The 23,601-nt window shown below is 44.2% G+C and overlaps 1 protein-coding gene across 1 annotated transcript in view; it reads right to left on the bottom strand.

Annotated features, from left to right (window-relative positions):
- DCC (DCC netrin 1 receptor) overlaps positions 1-23,601 on the bottom strand; it is a 611,994-nt gene that overhangs the window by 297,378 nt on the left and 291,015 nt on the right. Inside the window, exon 3 of the mRNA XM_083151819.1 lies at positions 8,773-9,057. Within this exon, the coding sequence (XP_083007945.1) occupies positions 8,773-9,057 (285 nt within the window). The remainder of the gene's footprint in view (positions 1-8,772; positions 9,058-23,601) is intronic.

Here is a 23,601-nt window from a genome sequence, read left to right as displayed (position 1 = left end):
AGTGTCTTATATAGCGCAGCAGGTTCTGTTACAGTGTCTTATATAGCGCAGCAGATTCCGTTACAGTGTCTTATATAGCGCAGCAGATTCCGTTACAGTGTCTTATATAGCGCAGCAGATTCCGTTACAGTGTCTTATATAGTGCAGCAGATTCCGTTACAGTGTCTTATATAGTGCAGCAGATTCCGTTACAGTGTCTTATATAGCGCAGCAGATTCCGTTACAGTGTCTTATATAGTGCAGCAGATTTCGTTACAGTGTCTTATATAGCGCAGCAGATTCCGTTACAGTGTCTTATATAGTGCAGCAGATTCTGTTGCGCTTTACAATAGTAGACAGTGATAAGACAAACTGGGTAACAACAGACAGACTTGGAGGTAGGAGGGCCCTGCTGCAAGCTTACAATCTATAGGCCATTGCTGCCATTGCCATTGATGGGTGCCATCAATGGCATTAGTGCAACCAGACATCATACATGCAATGGCTGACCATCAATGGTTGCTCACTATGCAATGATGACCATCGATGGTTTTATGTACACTATAGATGGTCATCCATTTTCTTTCCCACAGACCAATCAGAACCTGGAGGCCGTGCTTCATAGGGTTTGGGGTTGGAGCAAATCTCTTTGTACTGGTCCTTTGATGATAAAAAAAAAAAAAAACTATTCGGTTAAGCTGTACCATCGATGGAGGGAAACTATCTGGTTCTCCCCCACTGAAGGCAAAACTATTCTGAATCATCGATGGTCAATAGCCATCCCTACCATTGAGCTAAATGTGGGTTGTGGGGGCTGTGGGGATTGCAGGGGACTTGACATCCTTTCTAGGGGGACACGAGGGCCGCCGGATTTCGCTAGCCACTTGGTCTTTTTAGTATGGCACAAAGCTTTGTTCTGGGTGTGGTAAAGGTGTACAATGGGCAGACAATGGGCAGTATTCAATGTGAATACTGGCGGCGTGCAGCGAATCCTGTTTAGGATTCGCTGCACATTCGCCACTGCTCGCTGCGTTCCGGAGCCTCGCCGGCTCCGGTATTCAACGAGTCAGGGGCTCGCTGCCCCTGACCGGCGAATATGAGCTCCTGCGGCGGACGCCGCAGGGAGCCTGAGGACGGTGGCAGGCAGGGAGATGGATGTCTCCCTGCCTGCCCCAGAACGTTTGTGGGGGGGAGGTGGGCTCCCCAGGAGCCAGGCAGCACATGCTGCCCCCCGGGGGTGCCAGCAGGGGACCGGGTATATTCATTACACCCGATTATGCATATGTAATGATCGGGTGAAGTGAATATATGAATATCTAATGACCGGCTCGGCTCCCGGCCCCCTGCTGGCTGGTCTGTGTAAAAAAAAATATATATATATATTTTTTTTTTATTATTAAATATATATTCATGTGCTTACAGCACATGAATAAAAATAGCATGCCCCTCCTCAGAATAAAATTCCCGATTTTTGGACACCAATTGTAAAAAACAAAACACTTTATTTTAAAAGTTCACCTTCCACTTCACCATGGGGTTTATTCTAGTTCATTCTTTCTGACAAAATCCTTCTTAGATGGACAAAACCATGTGCACTGCAGGGGGGAAGATGTAACATGTGCAGAGAGAATTAGATTTGGGTGAGTTATTTTGTTTCTGTGCAGGGAAAATACTGACTGCATGATTTTACACTTCAATATAGATCTCACGTTGAAGAAAAACCCCACCCAAATCTAATTCTCTCTGCACAAGTTACATCTGCCCCACCCGCAGTGCACATGGTTTTGTCCATCTAAGAAGGATTTTGTCAGAAAGAATGGACTAGAATAACCCCCCATAAAAAGATAACGATTGCTACTCGGTGAATCATGGCGTAAAAAACCTTGAAATGTATTCGCCATCTGGTCATTGAATAGGGTGATTCACCGTTTTAGTCAGAAATTCGCCTTACAGCACAAAATCGCCATAAAAACCTGGCGAATCAGCCTCATTGAATACCGCCCAAAGCGGTACCTTTGTAAATCAGTTGCCCAGCTGCATTGCTCCCAGGGAAATCTGCAACCTGTACGTTCAGTGTATGAGAATAAGACGAACCATTTAACTGTCGCCTCCGTTATGTGTGTAATTATCTTTTCTTTTCAAATAGACATTGATACCTAATGTGAACCACACGCTTAATGCTAATTATATGTTTGCATACCTCTGCTTAATTATTAACATTATACCATATGAAGGATATTTAGGTTTAGGAATGAAAACATACAAACGTTATGAGTGACAATTTAGTAGAAGCAGAGTCTGACCTTGGGAGGTTACCGTCTTTAGTATGTGGCATGATGGGAGACGGGGAAGGGAGGGGGGGACCTAGTGCATTTACTAAAATTGGTGTCAGACAGGTCAAGTGCATCAGAAGTAATTGGCGTAGAAGTAAACTGGTTAAAACTACTTTTAAGAGCGCAGGGAGATTGGATGTGGCTGACAAACACTTGAGGGCTGTTTGAGGATGAGTGAGCATCAGTCAGAGAATATGTGGGGGGGGGGGGGTGGCGGGGGGAGGGGTTGGTCCTGAAAAGCGATCAACTCTCTAATGGCAGGGAGTTGTGGCTATCAGAACTATCGGTGTATATTATATTGACGGATGGAGTTTTATTTGCCTGCTTGGAAGACTATGATTAGCCTTGACAACTAAATAGCTCTAAGAGAAGCCGGTTTCTTTTGTGCCGTGAGGCTGGTGTTTGCTCAGTCGTACAGCGTGCAATGCAGCTACAGCAGCTGACTGGAGAACAACACAGGCGCATACTCACAACATCGGTCACGCGTGCGAACGCACTGGGGATGCGAATGAATTAGAATACCCCCCCCCCCCCGAGTAACGGCATTGTGAATGCTGTAGAACAAGGTGAACGAGCGCATTGCACATAGGGGGTGATTCAGTTTGGTTTGCCAAGCACATTTGGTTTGCCAATGAACAAAACCATGCTGCACAGCAGGTGGGGCAGATGTAACATGTGCAGAGAGAGTTACATTTGGTTGGGGTGTGAACTTCAAACTGATATCTATATTGCAATGTAAAAATAAAGCTGACAGTGTTTATCCATCCTCTGATGGAGATACTGGACTTGTCCCTCCCCAACAACAACGAGGACCTCAAAATGGCATTTGCTGCCCCTAATCAGAATATCTATTATATATATATATACACCCCCAGTGGGTCAGTTTGGAATGGCAGTTGGTGGGTGTGGCTCTCTTATATGAATTTTGAACTGTGCTGCAGCCCCACCCCTGGATCCGCCACTGATATACACTGTATATAATTAGTATGTTAGCTCTCATGAGCAGGGCCCTCTTCCCTTGTGTGATTTTCCTTCCCTTACTTATACCATCACTTGCTCCTTACTGCCTACAATGGCACCCCACCTCTTGACTTTTTGACCCTGTCGACTGCTTGCTTGTCGAATACATGGTGTTGGGCTATTGACCGTCAACCAAATTCCGGTGGTGCCAATGATTGGAACCCTGCAACATTATGGGGGGTATTCAATGTTGGGAGCTATTTCTGTCAGGGGAAATATCGCCCGTCACCTATTCAATGCTGCAGTTTAAAACAAGTTGGATCTGTTTTGTCGGAAATGGCTGACACGCCCACTTCTTGACACTTGGCAGGAGAACATTGAATTTTGCCTGTTGAGAAACTGTTGAGCCTGACAAAAACGGACCAGGACTGAATACCCCCCTATGACTGCTAAATCAGCAATGATTTTAAACCTGGTCCGTGACCTGTAATATTCCATAACGTAGGTCACTCTTTCTTGTTTGGTTCATTCTGCTGCTGTTTCTCTCATTTGTAAGGTGCTGCAGACCCTTTGTGGTGCTATAAATATAAAGGATACACCCACACATGCACACACATTCGGTAGGTACCGTTCTCGCTTTTTAAATTTGCCTCCTGCTGTCTGATAGTTGACACTGCACCGTCAGACATATATACATTTTATCCAATATCACAACCACCTTCGCCAGACAGAACCAGCCGATCTCCGCCAGCCCTGTTGTTTTTTTTTTTTTTATTACTTGTCTCAGGTAAACGCTCTAAAATATGTTTCTCTTTTTTTTGCAGCATTATTTATCTCTCATCCCATAAATAAAATGTATTCACAGCTTCTATTGTGACACTGTGTCGCTCCGCGGCCCGTACATCATGTCAGCCCTGCATTAGGTATTTGCTGAGCATAAAATCTGGTTCAGCTGGGAAACATGCCAGTCCGGTAATATTATACAAGATTTCTTTTATATGGAAATTCCAGCCGTTTCCAGCACGGGTGATGTCGATAAATCTCCGCTGTTTAAACAAAACAAATAATTTGCGAAAGAGACACCTATTCCGAAATCTCATAATTACTCTTTAGAATGAACTGCGGGCCGGGTGGAACACGCTGGGAGACTGTCAGGATGAATAAAGTTTAAAAGCCGCAATGCGCTTAGGGAGCCATTTTTGCGATTTTCGGAGGCGCGTCTAAAAAATGACAGAGTGTTATTGGAAGTTAACTGTGTTATTCATTTTCATCTAATTTCCCTGGTGTAATGATATTTACGTTGTTTATATCATTTTTATGCTTGTGTTTAATAGATGCTGCGTGGTGCGGAAGCTGCGAGATATTAGTCTACCGGCGATTATTAACATCACGCTATTGTCAAGTCTTTAGTACTTGCTAAATTGTTGCAGTTGCATAAAACGGTTTTAATAGGAATCTTTATTACGGTGCCTGGCAACAAGTCTCCTGTAAAGTTTTGGTTGACAGGTTATTGGGTTAAATTTATGGCTCCGATCATTTATGTTTAAAATGGCTGAGCGGCGGCTAAAGGAGGCTCACAAGGCACGCGGAGCTTTCTGACGAGGCTGATTGCAGTCTAACAACATGATCGTTAATTATGCAGCTAAAGAATCGATATTGGGTTTATTGGCTACTCAGCAACCTGCAAAACTGTAATCCAGTGTTTCCCAAACTCCGTGACATCCCCTGAACATTCCAGGCTTTAAGGATATCCATGTTTGGCTAAATCAAAATGAATGAGCCTTTAAGTAACCTGAGATCAAGCATGGACAAATACTTAAAATTCGGCCCCCAAAGGATTTTTTCCCCATATAAACGGCCCTTGGCACAAAAAGGTTCCCTACCCCTGGTGTATATGGTCCACGTTCTGTGCATTACTGTATATTGTCTGTGCATTAGTATAGTCCACGTTCTGTGCATTACTGTATATGGTCCACGTTCTATGCATTACTGTATATTGTCTGTGCATTAGTATAGTCCACGTTCTGTGCATTACTGCATATAGACCACATTCTGTGAATTACTGTATATATTCCATGTTCTGTGCATTACTGTTCATAGTCCACATTCTGTGCATTACTGTATATAGTCCACGTTCTGTGCATTACTGTGTATAGTCCATGTTCTGTGTATTACTGTATATGGTCCACATTCTGTGAATTACGGTATATAGTCCACGTTCTGTGCATTACTGTATATTGTCAACATTCTGTGCATTACTGTATATGGTCCACATTCTGTGCATTACTGTGTATAGTCCATGTTCTGTGCATTACTATAGTCCACATTCTGTACATTACTGTATATAGTCCACGTTCTGTGCATTACTGTATTTAGTCCACGTTCTGTGCATTACTGTATATGGTCCACGTTCTATGCATTACTGTATATTGTCTGTGCATTAGTACAGTCCACGTTCTGTGCATTACTGCATATAGACCACATTCTGTGAATTACTGTATATAGTCCATGTTCTGTGCATTACTGTTCATAGTCCACGTTCTGTGCATTACTGTTCATAGTCCACGTTCTGTGCATTACTGTATATGGTCCATGTTCTGTGCATTACTGTATATGGTCCACGTTCTGTGCATTACTGTATATAGTCCACGTTCTGTGCATTACTTATATAGTCCACGTTCTGTGTATTACTGTATATGGTCCACGTTCTGTGCATTACTGTATATGGTCCACGTTCTGTGCATTACTGTATATGGTCCACGTTCTGTGCATTACTGTATATGGTCCACGTTCTGTGCATTACTGTATATGGTCCACGTTCTGTGAATTACTGTATATGGTCCACGTTCTGTGCATTACTGTATATGGTCCACGTTCTGTGCATTACTGTATATTGTCAACGTTCTGTTCATTACTGTATATAGTCCATGTTCTATGCATTACTATAGTCCACATTCTGTACATTACTGTATATAGCCCACGTTCTGTGCATTACTGTATTTAGTCCACGTTCTGTGGACTACTGTTTATAGTCCACATTCTGTGCATTACTGTATATGGTCCACGTTCTGTGCATACTGTATACAGTTCATGTTCTGTGCATTACTGTATATGGTCCACGTTCTGTGCGTTACTGTACAGGGTCCACGTTCTGTGCATTACTGTATATGGTCCACGTTCTGTGCATTACTGTATATAGTCCACGTTCTGTGCATTACTGTATATGGTCCACGTTATGTGCATTACTGTATATGGTCCACGTTCTGTGCATTACTGTATATAGTCCACGTTCTGTGCATTACTGTATATAGTCCACGTTCTGTGCATTACTGTATATGGTCCACGTTCTGTGCATTACTGTATATAGTCCACGTTCTGTGCATTACTGTATATAGTCCAAGTTCTGTGCATTACTGTATATGGTCCACATTCTATGCATTACTGTATATAGTCCACGTTCTGTGCATTACTTATATAGTCCACGTTCTGTGCATTACTGTATATAGTCCACGTTCTGTGCATTACTGTATATGGTCCACGTTCTGTGCATTACTGTATATAGTCCACGTTCTGTGCATTACTGTATATAGTCCAAGTTCTGTGCATTACTGTATATGGTCCACATTCTGTGCATTACTGTATATAGTCCACGTTCTGTGCATTACTGTATATAGTCCAAGTTCTGTGCATTACTGTATATGGTCCACATTCTGTGCATTACTGTATATAGTCCACGTTCTGTGCATTACTGTATATAGTCCAAGTTCTGTGCATTACTGTATATGGTCCACATTCTGTGCATTACTGTATATAGTCCACGTTCTGTGCATTACTGTATATAGTCCACGTTCTGTGCATTACTGTATATAGTCCACGTTCTGTGCATTACTGTATATGGTCCACATTCTGTGCATTACTGTATATGGTCCACGTTCTGTGCATTACTGTATATAGTCCACGTTCTGTGCATTACTGTATATGGTCAACGCAATTTTTTAGCAGTGAAACCTGATAAAACTCATCCACTACAGTATGTGTGCTCCCAAGGGACTGTCATGTACAATCACAAATCTATCCCTCTGTATCGGATTGGATCATACATTTGAGAAAACATTTCTAACCTGTGGCCACCAACGCCGATAGAGATTAGTGAATATTCAACAGTACGGAACAAGGCATGATTTGTGACTGTTTGGACAAGCAAATAAGGATGAACATTGGCAATAATTGTCCTTGAGACATACAGTACTACGCTCTCCTTTTTATACACCTGTGACTACATATTATTATCTAAAAAGGGGTCAATTTACTAAAGATATTGCATCCTGGGCAGGGTGGGCTCTGCCTAAATTGTCTGTCCCGGGTCCCCATTATCTGATGTCAGTCCTGCTTGCCTGTAAAACCTTAAGTTCTGTGCACATCTATAGGGTGTAAGGAAAAATTAGCGATGATACTTGCTATAAAGCTGGGGCCACACATAGCGGCGCAGCTGGTCTCATTCACCGAGCCCCCCTGTGCTGCACGGAGCCTGAGCACAAGCTCCTATGCAGTCATAAACACATATGCAGTGGGGCCACAGTCGCCGGATCCTACCGGATGGCAGGATGACCAGACCTCAAGGCGAACACATACATTTCAATGCGTGAACACAGTGTGGCGGTGTTCCCCTTGAGATCTGGTCGGTAGTGAAGGACCTTGCGTTGTTGATCCTTGTCCTCCTCCAGCGGCGACGTTGCCCCCTGCAGTCCATGTCCCCAATGGCAGCAGTCTGGGTCCCCCTCATTGGTGGCGGAGGTGGTCCGGGTCCCCATCAGCGGCAGCGGGGTGAGACAGTGGAAAACAAAATGGATGCCACCAGCCAATTGCTACTCTCCGCTTCATTGATCTGCCCCATGAGCTGGCAATATTAGCCAACGAGAGACAGGGGCAGGCAGTGGACGAGCTGAGAAGAGCTCCTGAAGACACAGAGGTCCTGGGAGACAGGTGGACTATAGGTCCCAGCAGGCCCTCAATGCCCCACTTGTGATTCTCCAAATACCAGCATGTGGGGCAGGCTTGCTTGGACCTGTAGTCCCACTGTAAAGGATAATATTACTTTATGCACAAGCTATCAACCCTGCACCCTCCGCCCAGGGGTCTGTGGGATAGCCCAGGGCTTAAGCCTCACCTCCCCAAGAACCCCCAGCCTGGGCTGTCTAGTTAGGGTGGGTAATGCCTTGGCCATGTGACCCCGTCATGTGTGTCCCCTGGCTATGGCATTACACCCCCTGCTAGTGGAGCCTAGTGCTGGTCCCTAAAATATGGGGACCCCACTTATTTTGTCCCCCCGATTTTTGGGAACCAGTGCCGGCTCCTGGCAAAAACTGCATCCTGCCAAAACGCGATGTGTGCGGCCCAAGCCTAACATGCCACCTCCACCTATGCATGCAAAATGACTCGTAACATACACTTATATGAAGATATCCGTTTTGCTTCACTTTAAGAACCAAAATACACTCACCGGACAATACGCGGATTTCAGCTTCATTTCCTGTCCTGGAGCTGCCGGGATTTCTGGCTAAACATCGGTAAAGTCCCGCATCTGCCGACTGTAGACGACTTATCTGCAACGCTCCCGAAGGTAGAACCAGCATGCGCGTGTCTCCGGGCAACAATACCAGATCCTCTTGGTTCTTCTGCCAGTGAACCACGGGCATGGGCTCACCAACGATTTCACACTTCAGCAGGGCGGTATCACCCACGAACGACGTGACGGATTCTGTCTGGGAAAGGAACCTCAACGGACCTAAAATGCAAAACCAAAACCCATTATGAAGAGCTGTAAATAACAAGTCTCCGGTGCAACTAGACATTTGCTATAATATAATCTGTTTTAAAATACAGCTGTGGAACCTAGAGGCCTTTCCAAGCTCGGCAGAGTCATACCGCTAAGTATTATTTCTTTCAGAATCCCAAATTTCTTTTTTTTTTTCCTGCAAGTTTTTTTTTTTTGCAAGCTACTGTATCATGGGAGCCATTTGTAGAGCCTAAAAATATACCGTAATTTGGAACGGATTTAGATTGATGGATGTAGAGGCATGTTTGCAATTATAAAACACTTATCATGTAAAACATTGTGGTTTCCCAATAATTACATCTGTGCACAGAGACAATATTCGTAAGGCAGCGCAGACAATTGATTCCTTGACGAGACATTAGATGGCACAGAACAATCGCTCCGACCGCAAGAACCCAACAGTTGTGCTTTCATTTATAGTCTATGAATAAATAAACAAACAGAAATGCTATCGGTGCCGGGATGTAATGGGAGACAGTTTTAGCGGCCGGTAAACAAGTTGCACAAAGTCGGATGCTAAAATAGGCAACTTTTTACAAAAACTCAGCCAATGATTAAGACCCTTAAGCAGGGCCGCAATTTCGCAGCTCTAAAGATTTGCAAATGCGCATGGTATGCTGCACGTATCCGTGAGGTCCACCTGCCAACAAAGCCAGCGATGGACAGGGGTCGGTTGTTTGTAGTCGGGGGACGCGGAACACTCATACGGGGTCCATGTCAACATATGTCGACAAAGACACAAAGTCGTGTCAACATTTTGAGTGTTGACCATGTTAATGTTGACCTTAAGCTTGTGTCAACCTTCTGTCAATGTCATCCTATGATGTGTCATTTTTTGGTGTCGACGATTAGTGGTTCGACCAAGTGACTGTTGACCTAGACATTGTCGACCCATTCTAAAATAACTGTCCACACGCACAGCAAATTTGGTAGAAGTAGCTGCCACCGCTGGGCACGTGCGGCAGCTCTGCTCGGTCCCCTACAATGTTGTGGTGGCAGTTCTAGTAATCGTATTATATATCATTGCTATATTTCAGCCACTTGACAAGAGGAGAGTTTCTGGGTAACCAGACCACCCCCCCTCCCCCCCCCTGCATTTGCCAATGCAGTCAGATCCTTTCCTGCTAATATAGAAATACAATGCGCTTTCTGTCTGTACATACTGTATATATGAAACCACTATACAATGGTACAAATATGTTGCTGTGTTCTACATGCTACAAAATATGTTCCTGCAGTATAAATATACTGTACCACAACAGTAGCAGCGAGAACAGCAGCACTGACAACTATGTACACAAATTATGTTGTTATGGTGAAGTTCCATTAACTTGTCAATCACTTGCTGAATAGACACACAGGACCATTTCTAGGTTCCGTCCTGATCGTGGAAGGAGATAGACAGAATCTGCAGGTATTTGCTCAATAGCTGAAGGGGGATCTCAGATCCCAGCTATTAATTACCTAGCACAATCTATCCAACGAAAACTACAAGCTGATTGGCTGATCTGGGCAACACCCCCACTTGTCATCTTTAGAACGCTTGATACATAACGGTAACACACACATGAACAGCAGGACAATGGCGGAACATTACTCGGGGTTCCCATTGTTTAGCTTATTCACCTTAATAATGAATTATTGTTCTGCTGTGCCCGTCAGAAGTATTTTCCATCCCTATGACGCTGGCACCTCAGAGGTCAGCACCTGATTGGATGCCTGCCACATCTGTCTAATTAGCTGCCCTTGACACAAGAGCTGTCAGTCGAATAATAAAATACTAATTTATGTTGGCAGACACGTGATGAAAATAGGCTGTTGATAGAATCAAAGGGTAATTACCTCTCCCTCGTTTTAACTCAAAGAAAGCAGAAAATTAATTCACCATTTTAATTATGGATTAGCACGGACCACATATTCTGGTTTATAGAATGAGGCAGCAGTGGAGATCAATCTCAGGAACATAGGAAATTTCAGAATGTTTTGATTAAAACATGAATGTACAATATAGCATTTGTTTTTTTACATTGCTATACTGTATTGTTTTCCATGGAAATAAGAAATAGCTATTATCTATATGATATATGGAAGTACATACAAAATATATATACAACACTGTCCTCACTACCACCTCACTCATCTTCTGATATATTAAAGTATGTGCTATTTCTACTGGCCCCATCCCTATACACTTCCTGTCACAGGCAGCCCTGTTGTTATGGACACATCACTCATCTGATATACTCTGTGCTGCTGGGGACCCTGCTCCTCCCACTATATAACTCTCAGTCTGTGGCTTCCTACTACCTCCATTCCCCTCCTCACATCATGTCACTGCCCCTGTCACATGCAGCCCTGTCCTCACTGACACATCACTCATCTCCTGATATACTCTGTGCTGCTGGGGACCCTGCTCCTCCCACTATATAACTCTCAGTCTGTGGCTTCCTGCTGCCTCCATTCCCCTCCTCACATCATGTCACTGCCCCTGTCACATGCAGCCCTGACCTCACTGACACATCACTCATCTCCTGATATACTCTGTGCTGCTGGGGACCCTGCTCCTCCCACTATATAACTCTCAGTCTGTGGCTTCCTGCTGCCTCCATTCCCCTTCTCACAGACACATCACCTATCTCCTGATATACTCTGTGCTGCTGGGGACCCTGCTCCTCCCACTATATAACTCTCAGTCTGTGGCTTCCTGCTGCCTTCATTTCCCTCCTCACATCATGTCACTGCCCCTGTCACATGCAGCCCTGACCTCACTGACACATCACTCATCTCCTGATATACTCTATGCTGCTGGGGACCCTGCTCCTCCCACTATATAACTCTCAGTCTGTGGCTTCCTGCTGCCTCCATTCCCCTCCTCATATCATGTCACATGCAGCCCTGACCTCACTGACACATCACTCATCTGATATACTCTTTGCTGCTAGGGACCCTGTGCCTTCCACTATATAACTCTCAGTTTGTGATTTGCTGCTGTCTACATTCAGTGGTGGAACTTGCGGGTTGTGGGCCCAGGTGCAAAAATGTAATTTGGGCCCTCCACCCCAACTCAAGCTCACAATATGCAACACGGCACTGGGTGACAGAGAGAGGCAGAGGATGATAAGGAGAGGCAGTGGGAGGTAGAGCGTGACAGAGAAGTAGGTTACAGGAAGAGAGTGACAGGGGCAGCAGTGCATCCCTTAGTCCTTAGGGACCCGGTGCACTGCACCTGCTTCACCAATGGTAGTTCCACCTCTGGCCTGCAGTATTTGCATACTTGCCTTCTCTCCCACAAGTACCGGGGCTTAGTACATCTGCCCAAATTTGTTATCGCATTGTGCCACAATCTCGCACAGGGCTCACAAGGTGCGAGCTGTGTGTTTATAAATGGTTGTTTTTCTCTGTTCGTTTATAGCTGAGAATGTACAGAAGCGCAATGCAGGGGAAGAGAAACCTGTTTCCCAAAGCACAAGTGTGTAAATCCCTCTGTCAGGCTACCATTTACGTATTACCAAATAAGTCATTCAACTTATTTTCACTCCATTACGTCTCTAAAACAAACAAAATGTGTGTCCTGCCCCGGGCTCAGCAATTCTCTACTTGCCTGATTTTTTTTTTTTGCATGGTATTAATGCTCCGCACGCGCACTGCAAAAATAATAAGGATTTATTTCCATTATTTCATTTCTTCTAGTCATTTATTTATAAGGAATTGCATACTGTACATCTGTGATGTTTTACAGCCACACAAAAAATGAAAGTACTACAAAGCTGCAGTCTAAAAGCATAACAAACTCCCCATGTACTATACAATATCAGTGGCGGGGGGGTGGGGGTGTTGGCACAGCCTTCATTATCAAGGTCCTCCCTCGTCTGTAGGTACGACTAGGACATGTAGGGGGAGGCAGGAGGGGAACACCCAGAGTTTTAAGGTATTCCACATAAAACCGCTGGGCGCCCCCCCCCCCAAAAAAAAAAAAACCTACATGCTCAAAAGACAAATGAAAATGTCAACTAGGGGATTCCCCCCGACTACAGGATTTCACAATTTGTGATCTTTTTCATACTTTACCTTCAAAATGGACCATGATTGGGAACGGTAAGGTTTGCTGAGCCAGAGCATGCGGTAAAAACTGAGGATGCGGGAAAAACACATGTCGAACTTGTCACGTAACGACTATTTCCATGTCAAGGTTCGGCTTGTGTCAATCCATTTTTCCAAGTTGACCTTGTGCAGGTCTATCTTTTGGGGCCGACTTAGACACTTGTTGACCTAACTACTGTTGACCCTATGCTTCTCACCTGTCACAAAAACCACACAGGAATAAAATATAGTTCCCCACAGGAATAAAACAATAGTTCCCCACAGGAAGAAAAAATAGTTCCACACGGGAATAAATAATAGTTCCACACAGGAATAAAAAATAGTTCCACACAGGAATAAAAAATAGTTCCAAACAGGAATAAAATATAGTTACACACAGGAATAAAAAATTGTTCCATGAATCACTTTATGGACAGAATTAAAATATTCACGTAAAGAAAGATACATGTTCTAAATCCTTAAAAAAAATGGAACAAATTACCTGCAGATTTTCTAAATTCTTGTAAAAGTTGTATAAAAGTTTCCCATTTGCTGATGTGAAGTCTAGGGGGGAATAAACAAGGATCTGATTGACATTTCTTCAATATAAAGTTGTTTAGTATTTAATTCACAGTCTTCGTCGTGTATAATCTCAGACACTGTGTCAATCACAAGAGGGCTGCTTACAAATAAGCATTTTGTTTAGATTTCCTTTGAGCTTTTTGTCTCCTTAGTGGTTGCACCTATTAACCACCAAAAATTGTCTTAAATATAACTAGGCACCAAAAGTAAAAAAAAAAATCAATATAAGACAGGAAATAGCTGCTTTATAGAAGTAACTGTCGGATGTTGGGCCTGATTCAGAGTCAGACCTGATTGATAGGTTGTATATACTCGCAGCAAATCGAACAGGCCAGCGCTGCCCTGCCGAACTAGGCAAGCGGGTGGGCGAGTGGCTGATGGAAAATGCTGAACGTATCATCTGCACCTATGGTAGCTACGGATTCAGTATTGAATCCCGGCGGTCGGGATCCCGGCGTTCAGAATCCCGACGCCGGAATCCCGACAGCCGAAATGCCGACAAGGGGGTGACGTGGATCGCCCCCCCTTGCGGGTTTGCTGCGCTCGCCACGCGGCGGGCCCGGTGCCTCGCTACGCTCGGCACACTAATTTATTCTCCCTCCAGGGGTGTCGTGGACACCCCAGGAGGGAGAATGTGTCGGCATTTCGGCGGTCGGGATTCCGGCGTCGGGATTCTGAACGCCGGGATCCCGACCGCCGGGATTTTAACTGCATCCCGGTAGCTACACCCCTGTATATAACACATGTAACTGTGACAGGGAAGGTGGCCCCTCTCAGCTCTGGGCCCTAAACCATCGGAACTCCCTGCACCTATGGTAATTACACCCTGTAAGAAACCTGTTAAAGTATAGAGCCACTAGCAAACCAACTGCAGCACATCTGATGGACGGTACAGTATGTAAATGAATATTGTGTGTGTGCCACGCTGTGTAATAAAACTGTTCACCACGGGAGATGATGCTCCCGCTAATCCGCCCGTTACACTGCACACAATAGATCATTAAGAATTCGTTTCAGCTTTGGTACTTGTAAACATTGCGGAACCACGCTGCATTCTTTATACGCCTAATACAGACACCTTCCTGCGGTTGGATAATAACTGAGAAATGAATACAGACAATTAACCAGCCGGTGCTATCCTGCATCATTCTCGCGCGAACCTTGAGATCAGGGCTGTAAATTGTTGTGAACGGAACTGTCTAATCTATGTCAACTATTTCCTTATTTCCTTTCTAGTGCCTGCCCGTGTGTTGATGCCACGCAGGAATGTGACCCGCTCTGGAAATGAAATCTTTTCAATTTTTCTTTTATGCATCGCGTTCCCGCGGGAGCCTTGTTTTCCATTCAGGGCTTCCATGTTTTATTCCGTACCTGGAAATCAATTCTAACCTGGAAATGGTGAACACGTTTCTGATTTGGCCTGGGGCTGCAACGGCAGCAGGCGGCCTATCGGGACTCCCGCTTCCCCCCCACACAAGGTATAATTATTAAGTAATTAAAGTTCACTTAATATGAATGCTTATCATTAGGGAAACAGACCTTAGGGTTCTTGCAGGCACAGCTATTAAATATTCAGTGGTTTTAGTCACACTAAATTCCGAAGGGGAGAAGCCGCTTCCAAATGTTGCGCTTAGTGAGAAGCATCGTTAGTTATCATTCATTTAAACCCTTCCTTTTCTGGTTTTCTATTTTCGCTCGGCAGCAATCAGGTCTGAATCGGCCGTGTGTGCGGTGCCAGCTACCTCTTCTTTCCGTGGCGCAGGTGCAAGTAGACTCTGTGGAGTTTATTTACGCAAATGGGAATTCTATTAGAAGATGGGAATTTTCCCTTAGCAACCAATCAGAATTTACTTCTTGTGTATTTAGCATCCTTCTAGAAGATAATATAATCCCTGAGCAAAACCATGCTGCACTGAAGGAGGGGCAGATTTAACATACTGTATGCAGAAAGTTGGATTTGGGTGAGAGAGTTAGATTTGGGTGGGGTGTGTTCAAACTTAAATCTAAATTGCAGTGTAAAAATACAGCTGACACCCATTGTTATGACGCGCCATTCAGGTGTAGCAGCGCACGTTGTCCCACTTTAACAATGCCCCTCGAATGCTTTTTTCAAAAGCAGGAAAGTACAGATGTTCCCCACTTCAGCTTTGCAGCGTATAGCAGCTCACTGTAGTGATGGTGGCATGCCGCGTGCGTCTGCATCGCAGCCGGCTTCCATGGCAGTGTATGGCACAGCACAGATACATCTGTACCAAATACTTGCCTACTTTTGAAAACTAGTTTAGTTTAGGGAGATTATAGTTGGTAGTAGAATTTTACACAGCGCCCCACTGAGGGGGGTGTGCCATGCTCCACCCAAAGGGCGTGTCTAGTTCCATATATGGAGAGATTGTGAAAAAAGAAATTGTGAACGTGGCACCTAGAAGCGTGGGTGTGTACTGCTACATCTGAGAGGAATCTTTTAAAATGACTTATATTCAAATGTAGATGATCCCCAAAGCAGTTAGTAAGAGCTACTATACTTGGTAAAGTGCTGGGAAATGGTGCTGATGATTCAGTGTAAATGTATCTATCTCTCAATCCTTTTTTGCCCAAAAGTGTAAAGTGGGCTAGGTGACATGAGGGAGATTGCTAGACTAATGAGGGAGAGAGGGAGATTGCTGCTATGTCAGGGAGTCTCCTGCAGAATGCAGGAGGGGAGGTAACTATGATGTAACAGTGTAATGTGGGCTAGGTGACATGAGGGAGATTGTTAGACTAATGAGGGAGATAGGGAGATTGCTGCTATGTCAGGGAGTCTCCTGCAGAATGCAGGAGGGTAGGTAACTATGATGTAACAGTGTAATGTGGGCTAGGTGACATGAGGGAGATTGCTAGACTAATAAGAGAGAGAGGGAGATTGCTGCTATGTCAGTGAGTCTCCTGCAGAATGCAGGAGGGGAGGTAACTATGATGTAACAGTGCAATGTGGGCTAGGTGACATGAGGGAGATTGCTAGACTAATGAGGGAGAGAGGGAGATTGCTACTATGTCGGGGAGTCTCCTGCAGAATGCAGGAGGGGAGGTAACTATGATGTACCATTGTTTGCAAACTTTTCAATACAAATGGAATGAAGATAAAAAATAAAATCATAATTGAAACCACTACAGTTAGGGAAATGATTTTCTTGGTATGAGTAGACGGCTTCGCGGCATCTGAGATTATTCTGTTGATAATAGCAAATTGATTTATTCCTTAACGCATTGTGATGGTGGCTATGGTTCTGCACAGAAAGCAGAGATACTAAAAGGAGCAGAAGACACTGGGGCTTATTCAGCCCTGTTCGCTAGGCTGCACGTATCCACCGCCCCTCTGAACGTCCCCGAATCCACTCCCTAGCATGCCAGTGGATGTGTATGCATGCGGCCACACGTAAGAATAATTAATTTGATGGTCGCTCACCAAGCCGGCATCAACATGCCTGGGTACGTCCAGCACTTTTGTGAGCATGCTCCCCTGCTACCGCACCCATGCCAGCCCCCTTCCCGCCACCATCAAGCCAACGGCCCATCGATTGTGAAACTCGACAAAGCCATTCGCTTGCCAGGTGTGCACATGCACAAACCCAGACCATCAGTCATGGGAGCGAATTTGGCCCACAGTGAGTGGGTCTGAATCGCCCCACTGTCTGTTGTGTCTGTCTGAGGGGTTTATGTTACGTGGAACAAATAAATCAAAGTACTGTAAGAAGATAAACCAATGGGCCTAATTCATATTCGAAAACAATTCCAATAGTTTTAGAGTTTGGTTTATGTCCATGTGCAAAACCATCATATGTATGTTGACCGTATGTTTTCAACCTATTCACTGTTGAGGTAGGCATTGTCTGTCGGCCATCCGGATATGAGGCTGAGCAATGCTAACCGGTAGGGGAGGCTCTAGAGGCGGGGCTGCAGCACAGTTCAAATTCAAATAGGGGAGGCACAGCAACTGCAACTGCCATTCCAAACTGACTCACTGGCAGTGACTGTGCTGTAGCCCCTCCTCTGGATCCGCCACTGCTAACAGGAGACAGCTATCTCTTACATTAGAACTTTAATGATGCCTAATTGCACAGCCGCTTCCTTGGCGCCTTTGCAATTCCTTACAAACATTAATCGGACTTAACATTTTTAGCAATGTCTTGCTCAAACAAATAAACTCAGGCGTAAAGCCCCAATTAAATGAGTTAAAAGAATATTTAAACCTGCCACCCATTTTCTCCTACTCAACTTTTCAAAAACTTCCATTCAGAATATTTTTATTTATTTTTAATTCTCAATTTTCTTCAGGTCTTCTCCTCACTGTATATTCACCTCGTTTCCTAATTTCTTATCTATTTCTTCTGTTTTGTTTTTTTTCTCCTATGTTTGCATTATATATTTTATTCTCATCTATTTCAATTTCTGTTTTAATATATTCCCAGCCTATTACCTCGCTGCCGCTATCTTTGTTTTTGCACATTGTTCAATTTAAATGACTGTGTTGATATAATCTTGTTATTTTCCCCCGAGGTCGATGCATTTCTGAGAGCAAAGAAAATGCATTCAAATGGTAGAAGTCAATCTTGTGTCGATGGAGAACATCAGGGCAACCATCATCTCGGCTCGCTGGAGCCTCCCAGCCTCGCTTCTTCTGCGCGACACGGATTAAGTAGGACCTTGGTATTAATGCTTTGTCAGGCGGAAGGAACTGTGTAATTCAACAATATGGTCAACTCCTGACTTGCAAGAGACATCTCCGTTTGTTTGAAGTGCAAGTAATTATATTGCCAGCCCTGCTAGCATGCCACCCTTGAACTTATGCGCAGGCTGCCGTGGTGATTTCACAGGGCTGCATTATATGTAAAATATATTCCACCAAGAATAATTAACATTGAAGTTTGGAGAATTAAAAAAAAAAAATCATGGCTGGTTTTACTAGGGCAATATCTTTTGGTTTAAATCTTATCAAATAGAAAGCAATTATATAGTTGTATGAACTCATCTTACTTTTTAATCTGTTTTTGCTGACGGCAAAATACAATTATTTTTCTCAACTTCTCTGTTGGCCTCCGCGGGACAATCAGAACTCGCCCGTTTGCAGAACACAATCATTTAAAAAATTTTTTAATGCGGAAATGTTGGAGGTACTGTTTCCGTTAATATATCAGTAATATATAAACTGCTACTATGTGTGTCTTGCAGTTGTGCAGTGAAAGCTGAAGGGAGAGCTACTAGCTCTCACTGGCTGCCTGCTGCATGGGAGATGCACTCCCCCTGCAAGCAATGTTGCAGCAGTATCGATAAGTACTTTGTAGTAGTTGATAAACCAGAACTAGTTGGGAAAAGCAGAACTACAAGTAATTTCCAGGAAAGCAGGATGAGTCGAGATATCACGCAGAATGGTAGAGTAAATAGCAGTTTGTTATAAATGTGAGGTACAGTAAACAGCACAACTAGGTAATGGGAACAGATTATTGTGCTGCAGAATAGGGCTCTGCCCAGCATTTTATGGGCGTGACCACGAAAACGGTGGTGCGCCCCTGGAAATGCTGGGTGGAAACCTGTGAATACAGGTGTGACACTGTCTGTTTTAGGTGGGTGGACGATGTCACATGATTTTCTCCTTCAACGTGCAGAATAAAAGTAAGTCGAGGCTTACTTTTATCCAGGAAGTGAAGAAAAATCATGCAGCCGTATGCGGGCGAATGTATAAGCGTACACATCTGCTCGTGTCGTGTCACGGAATTTGTGAGGGGCATTCGTTTGGCAGGGCGGAGTTTATCTGCTCGCTAGGCAGCGAAAATATGCAGCCTAGTGAGCAAGTCTGAATTACCCCTATATAGACACCTTAATGTATATTACCCTATACATACCACTACTGCTATTCAAAATTCCAGGACTTCAACTCAATGAGTGGAGAGACAGCCCCTTTAATCTTTCTTCCTTGGTGCCCCTCTGACAGCTGGAGCCCAGAGGCCAGGACTTCCAACGTCTCCAGGAGTTACGTCACCGCAGCAAAGGTATATAAATCAGACGAATATGCCAAAAGCATAATTTGCAAAAGATGCCTCCATGTTTTTGAACGTAGCACAAGTCAATCTGTTTTACAGCATTCCAGAACACTAAACAGATAATAGTAATGATAACAGTATATGCAAAAAATAAATATATAAAGCTCAGTGCAATGCATTTTTCTTTTATCGTTTAGCAAAGTTTATTTACGTTTTTTTTAGCCCCTTATATAGCCATTCCAATTTTGAAGCATAAACCTTTCCAAACGACCGTCTTCTTTCTTCTAGCTAAAGTGATGAAGTAAATCAATATAAAAACACCTGAATTCTAACAAGAAAAACTGCAAATAAGGGATCCACAAAGAACCAGCTTGTTTATCATTCTAACAAAGGGAAATTAAATACTTTGTTTTTAATTTTTAATGTATTTAGATTAAGATAACTGGAGTGAAATAAATAAAAAAAAAGCTACTATAATCAGTTTTGCTGGTGTTTTCCCTAAGGGGCAATGAGATGCAAAGTATGGCGCGCAGGATAAGAAATCACATTTCAGAAAGCTAATGCAATAATCAGATCTCCGAGACCTGTGTGTGTCACTACAGTATATTCATTTACTAGAAAGTCCCCTGGCATAACAGACACAAGTACAGAAGTGACATTATTTGCCCATACACGCTGCCTTCAGTTTCCAGTTTGGCCATGCGCACGGATGGACAATTCAGGCAGATTACTAGAGGCCCAAACAATCGAGTGATCTTACATGCGGGCTGTTGCAGTTGGACCCTCGGTCACATACACCTAGAGCACTCTCTTCGGTCTGACCCTTGTTGTAAGACTGTTGACACCAGGCGGCTCCTGCCTTTAGACTTAAGGGGGGCTGCAATTTCCTGGGTACTGCTCATTGCAAACGGTCATTAATTATTTGCAGGTTATTAGTTTGATTTGCTCTGTACCAGTGTTTGTATGCATTTAATGTAAATAAATGATGTACGCATATGCACACAAACGCAGGTACAGGGTAAAATACACACTTTTAATAACTTAAATAATAATTAAAGTACACAAAATGATACTCTTGATAAAGATCTACACACAAATATTATTAAAATTAAAAAGCTTCCGTGCACCTCTCTGATGCAAGGCATACCTTCCTTCAGCTGCATCACACTGAGTGACTCACTCAAGTCTGGGCATGCTTACTGCAGAGGAATTGCTTCTGGGCTGCACAGGCAGCAGCCCATGGAAGCACTGTAGCTCTGGAGATTTGCACAGAATGGCTTCCTGTTAGAACCTAATACTGTCATCGCTCCATGTATTGGCAGCCCAAGAGGGGGAGGAGCTTCCAGCTCTGTGGATGATGAGCAGTAGCAGCTTCTAATAGGAATGTACTACATGCTGAACTCCTCGCCACAGGGTTGGGTTGTTGCAGTGTCTGCCCTGCTGCTTCATGGAGCCTGGTGAGAGGAGGTTACCAGCGTGCCAGAGACACAGACAGCCAGCACCAGAGCTCCAGAGGTGGGGGGGGGGGGGGGGGGGCGCAGTGGGGGAAGCACTGGAGCTTTGGTGCTGTCTGTCTGTGTCTCTGGTGTTGTGATTTTAACTGGAGGGGCTGCAGTCCTGCAGCCCTATAGCAGGAGCCGCCACTGGTTGACACTGTTGTCTACATGGAGTAGGGCACACAATATATTCATTTTAAAGTCCTCTGCTTTTTCTTTACTTATAAAAGAACTACATTTGTAGCTTTGTCTCTAACGGTGCCTATACACGGTGCGTACCGGGCTGCCGACCGTAATCAGGTCTGAATTAGGCCCCCAGACCTCTTTGTGAGCATGGTCATACTGGTCATCCTCTGACTGTGCAAGTTGGGCACCTAGGTCCTTGAATGGCGAGATATATACACACACACAGTACGTGGCCAGTTCTCAGCCACTTTTAGAATATAAGGATGGCCATTGCTGGGTGTAATCATCAACGATTCCATCGGAGGATACCATCAATGGCATGGAACCATCAACCATCAACCATCACAGGTGGCCAAACCAGTGATCATCGGTGGTCAAACATTGATGATTGTTAACGCTCGATGACAATGGCCAACCCTACTAGCAGATAAAGTAACCGATTGGTCCACAAAGAGTTGCTTTTAACATCTGATAAATAAGTTCTATGTGTATAGGTTACTGTAAATTGTTGCGGTCTCGGATTTACACTTCACGCTTTATTGGGAGTCATTTTAAAACTTTTTATTTCTGCAGGAAGTTGTCTGCAAAAAGCCGCAGGAATTTAATTAGCCCAATGATTTAGACGCCACTTTAATATGTTATTTATTCCCTGCAGAAGTCTATATAATGCTTATCAGTGTGGAATATTACAGCGTAATGGGGCCTGTATCAATAATTGTGCATCACTCTTTGAAGATCCTACATCATTCTGTTCGATGGATGGCCTCCTTCATAGCGTGATGCAAATTTTAGCCAAATATTGCCTGCGAAGCAACACAAAGTATCTTGTTATTCGGCGCGTGAGGCTAATGCTCAGTAATCATTCATGCCCGTCTGAATGTTTCATCTTTGCAGGCTCTCGTGGAAGATATGTTGGGACTTAATTATCCTGTATATCAAAGAAATGTCGAGCAAGGAAGACTCAAACTGTGTACAGCTCCAATACTCTTAATATCTCTAAACAGTTAGCTACATGACTCTTCCTGATATCTCGCCATTCTTTTTAGAGAAGGATTTTATGGACATACTTTGAAAAGTAAGTGAATTCACTTGGGTGGAGGCACAAGACCCATAAATACTAGACACAGTCGGAATTCGGAATATCTGTCTTGCTCCTGTCTAAAGTCATCTCGTTGATGAATTCTTTCTTTTTTGACTAGACCGAGGTGAACCGCTTAATTTATTTTACCGCCTGGCAGTGACGCAAACTTCTTTACAAGTGGAAAAGAGCCGAGTCTGGGGCCTATTCAGATCTCCGAATCCGACCCCGTCCCCGATATTGGGAGCCTGCGCGTGTGCATGGTTGCTCATACGCATGAGCAAACCTGCAAATCGAACGCCCGTCATTTAGCGAACCCACTGTTTTATGGATGTGCCCACAAAAAAACGGTGGGTGCACCCATTGGGCGGACACCTGCGGACTGAGGGCCTGTGGGGGCCGGTGGATAACTTCACATGACATCAGCGCCCGCCCTCATTTCGGCCATCACCGTGCAGGATAAAAGTATAGACTTACTTTTATCTGTGAAGGGAGGAAAAATCATTCGATGAGGAGCGAACATCAAATGAGTTGTCCTCCATTTGGCCGCATGCGAGCGGATGTGTAAGCATACACATCCGCCTGCATGGTAGCGTTGGGATTCAGGCAGCGGGGGGGGGGGGGGGTGGGTGGCAGGGCGGCGTTTACATGCTGGTCTGAATTACCCCCTCTGTTCAGGGTATTGATGAGGAAACATAGGTGCATGCAGGTGGAACAAAATTGCCTAATTCCAACCCGAGACACGAACAGTTGGGATCTTTTTTAGATTGCTGATAGGAGCACCTGATATAACGAGGTTCAAAGATGAATGATAGGGATCTTCATGGTGTAAACAATATAAAATAACATCACATGCGCACTGTGGAAGCACACTTACTAGACTCGTTCTTGGTTGTTCTAGACTTGTTCTTGGTTGGGTCTGGTCCCCATTCATCATCAAACGGTTCTCAAGTTTGTTAGCAGCAGAGCTGGGGCAGGACTACCATTGCGGAGTAGGGATGACCAAAGACCATTGATCAATCCAAATGGTTTGTGTCCAGCTGTAAATAATTTTGCC

Source organism: Crinia signifera, chromosome 1 (assembly GCF_055691185.1).
Source record: "Crinia signifera chromosome 1, ASM5569118v1, whole genome shotgun sequence".
Classification (NCBI taxonomy): Eukaryota; Metazoa; Chordata; class Amphibia; order Anura; family Myobatrachidae; genus Crinia; species Crinia signifera.
This window is presented reverse-complemented; position numbering and strand designations above follow the sequence as displayed.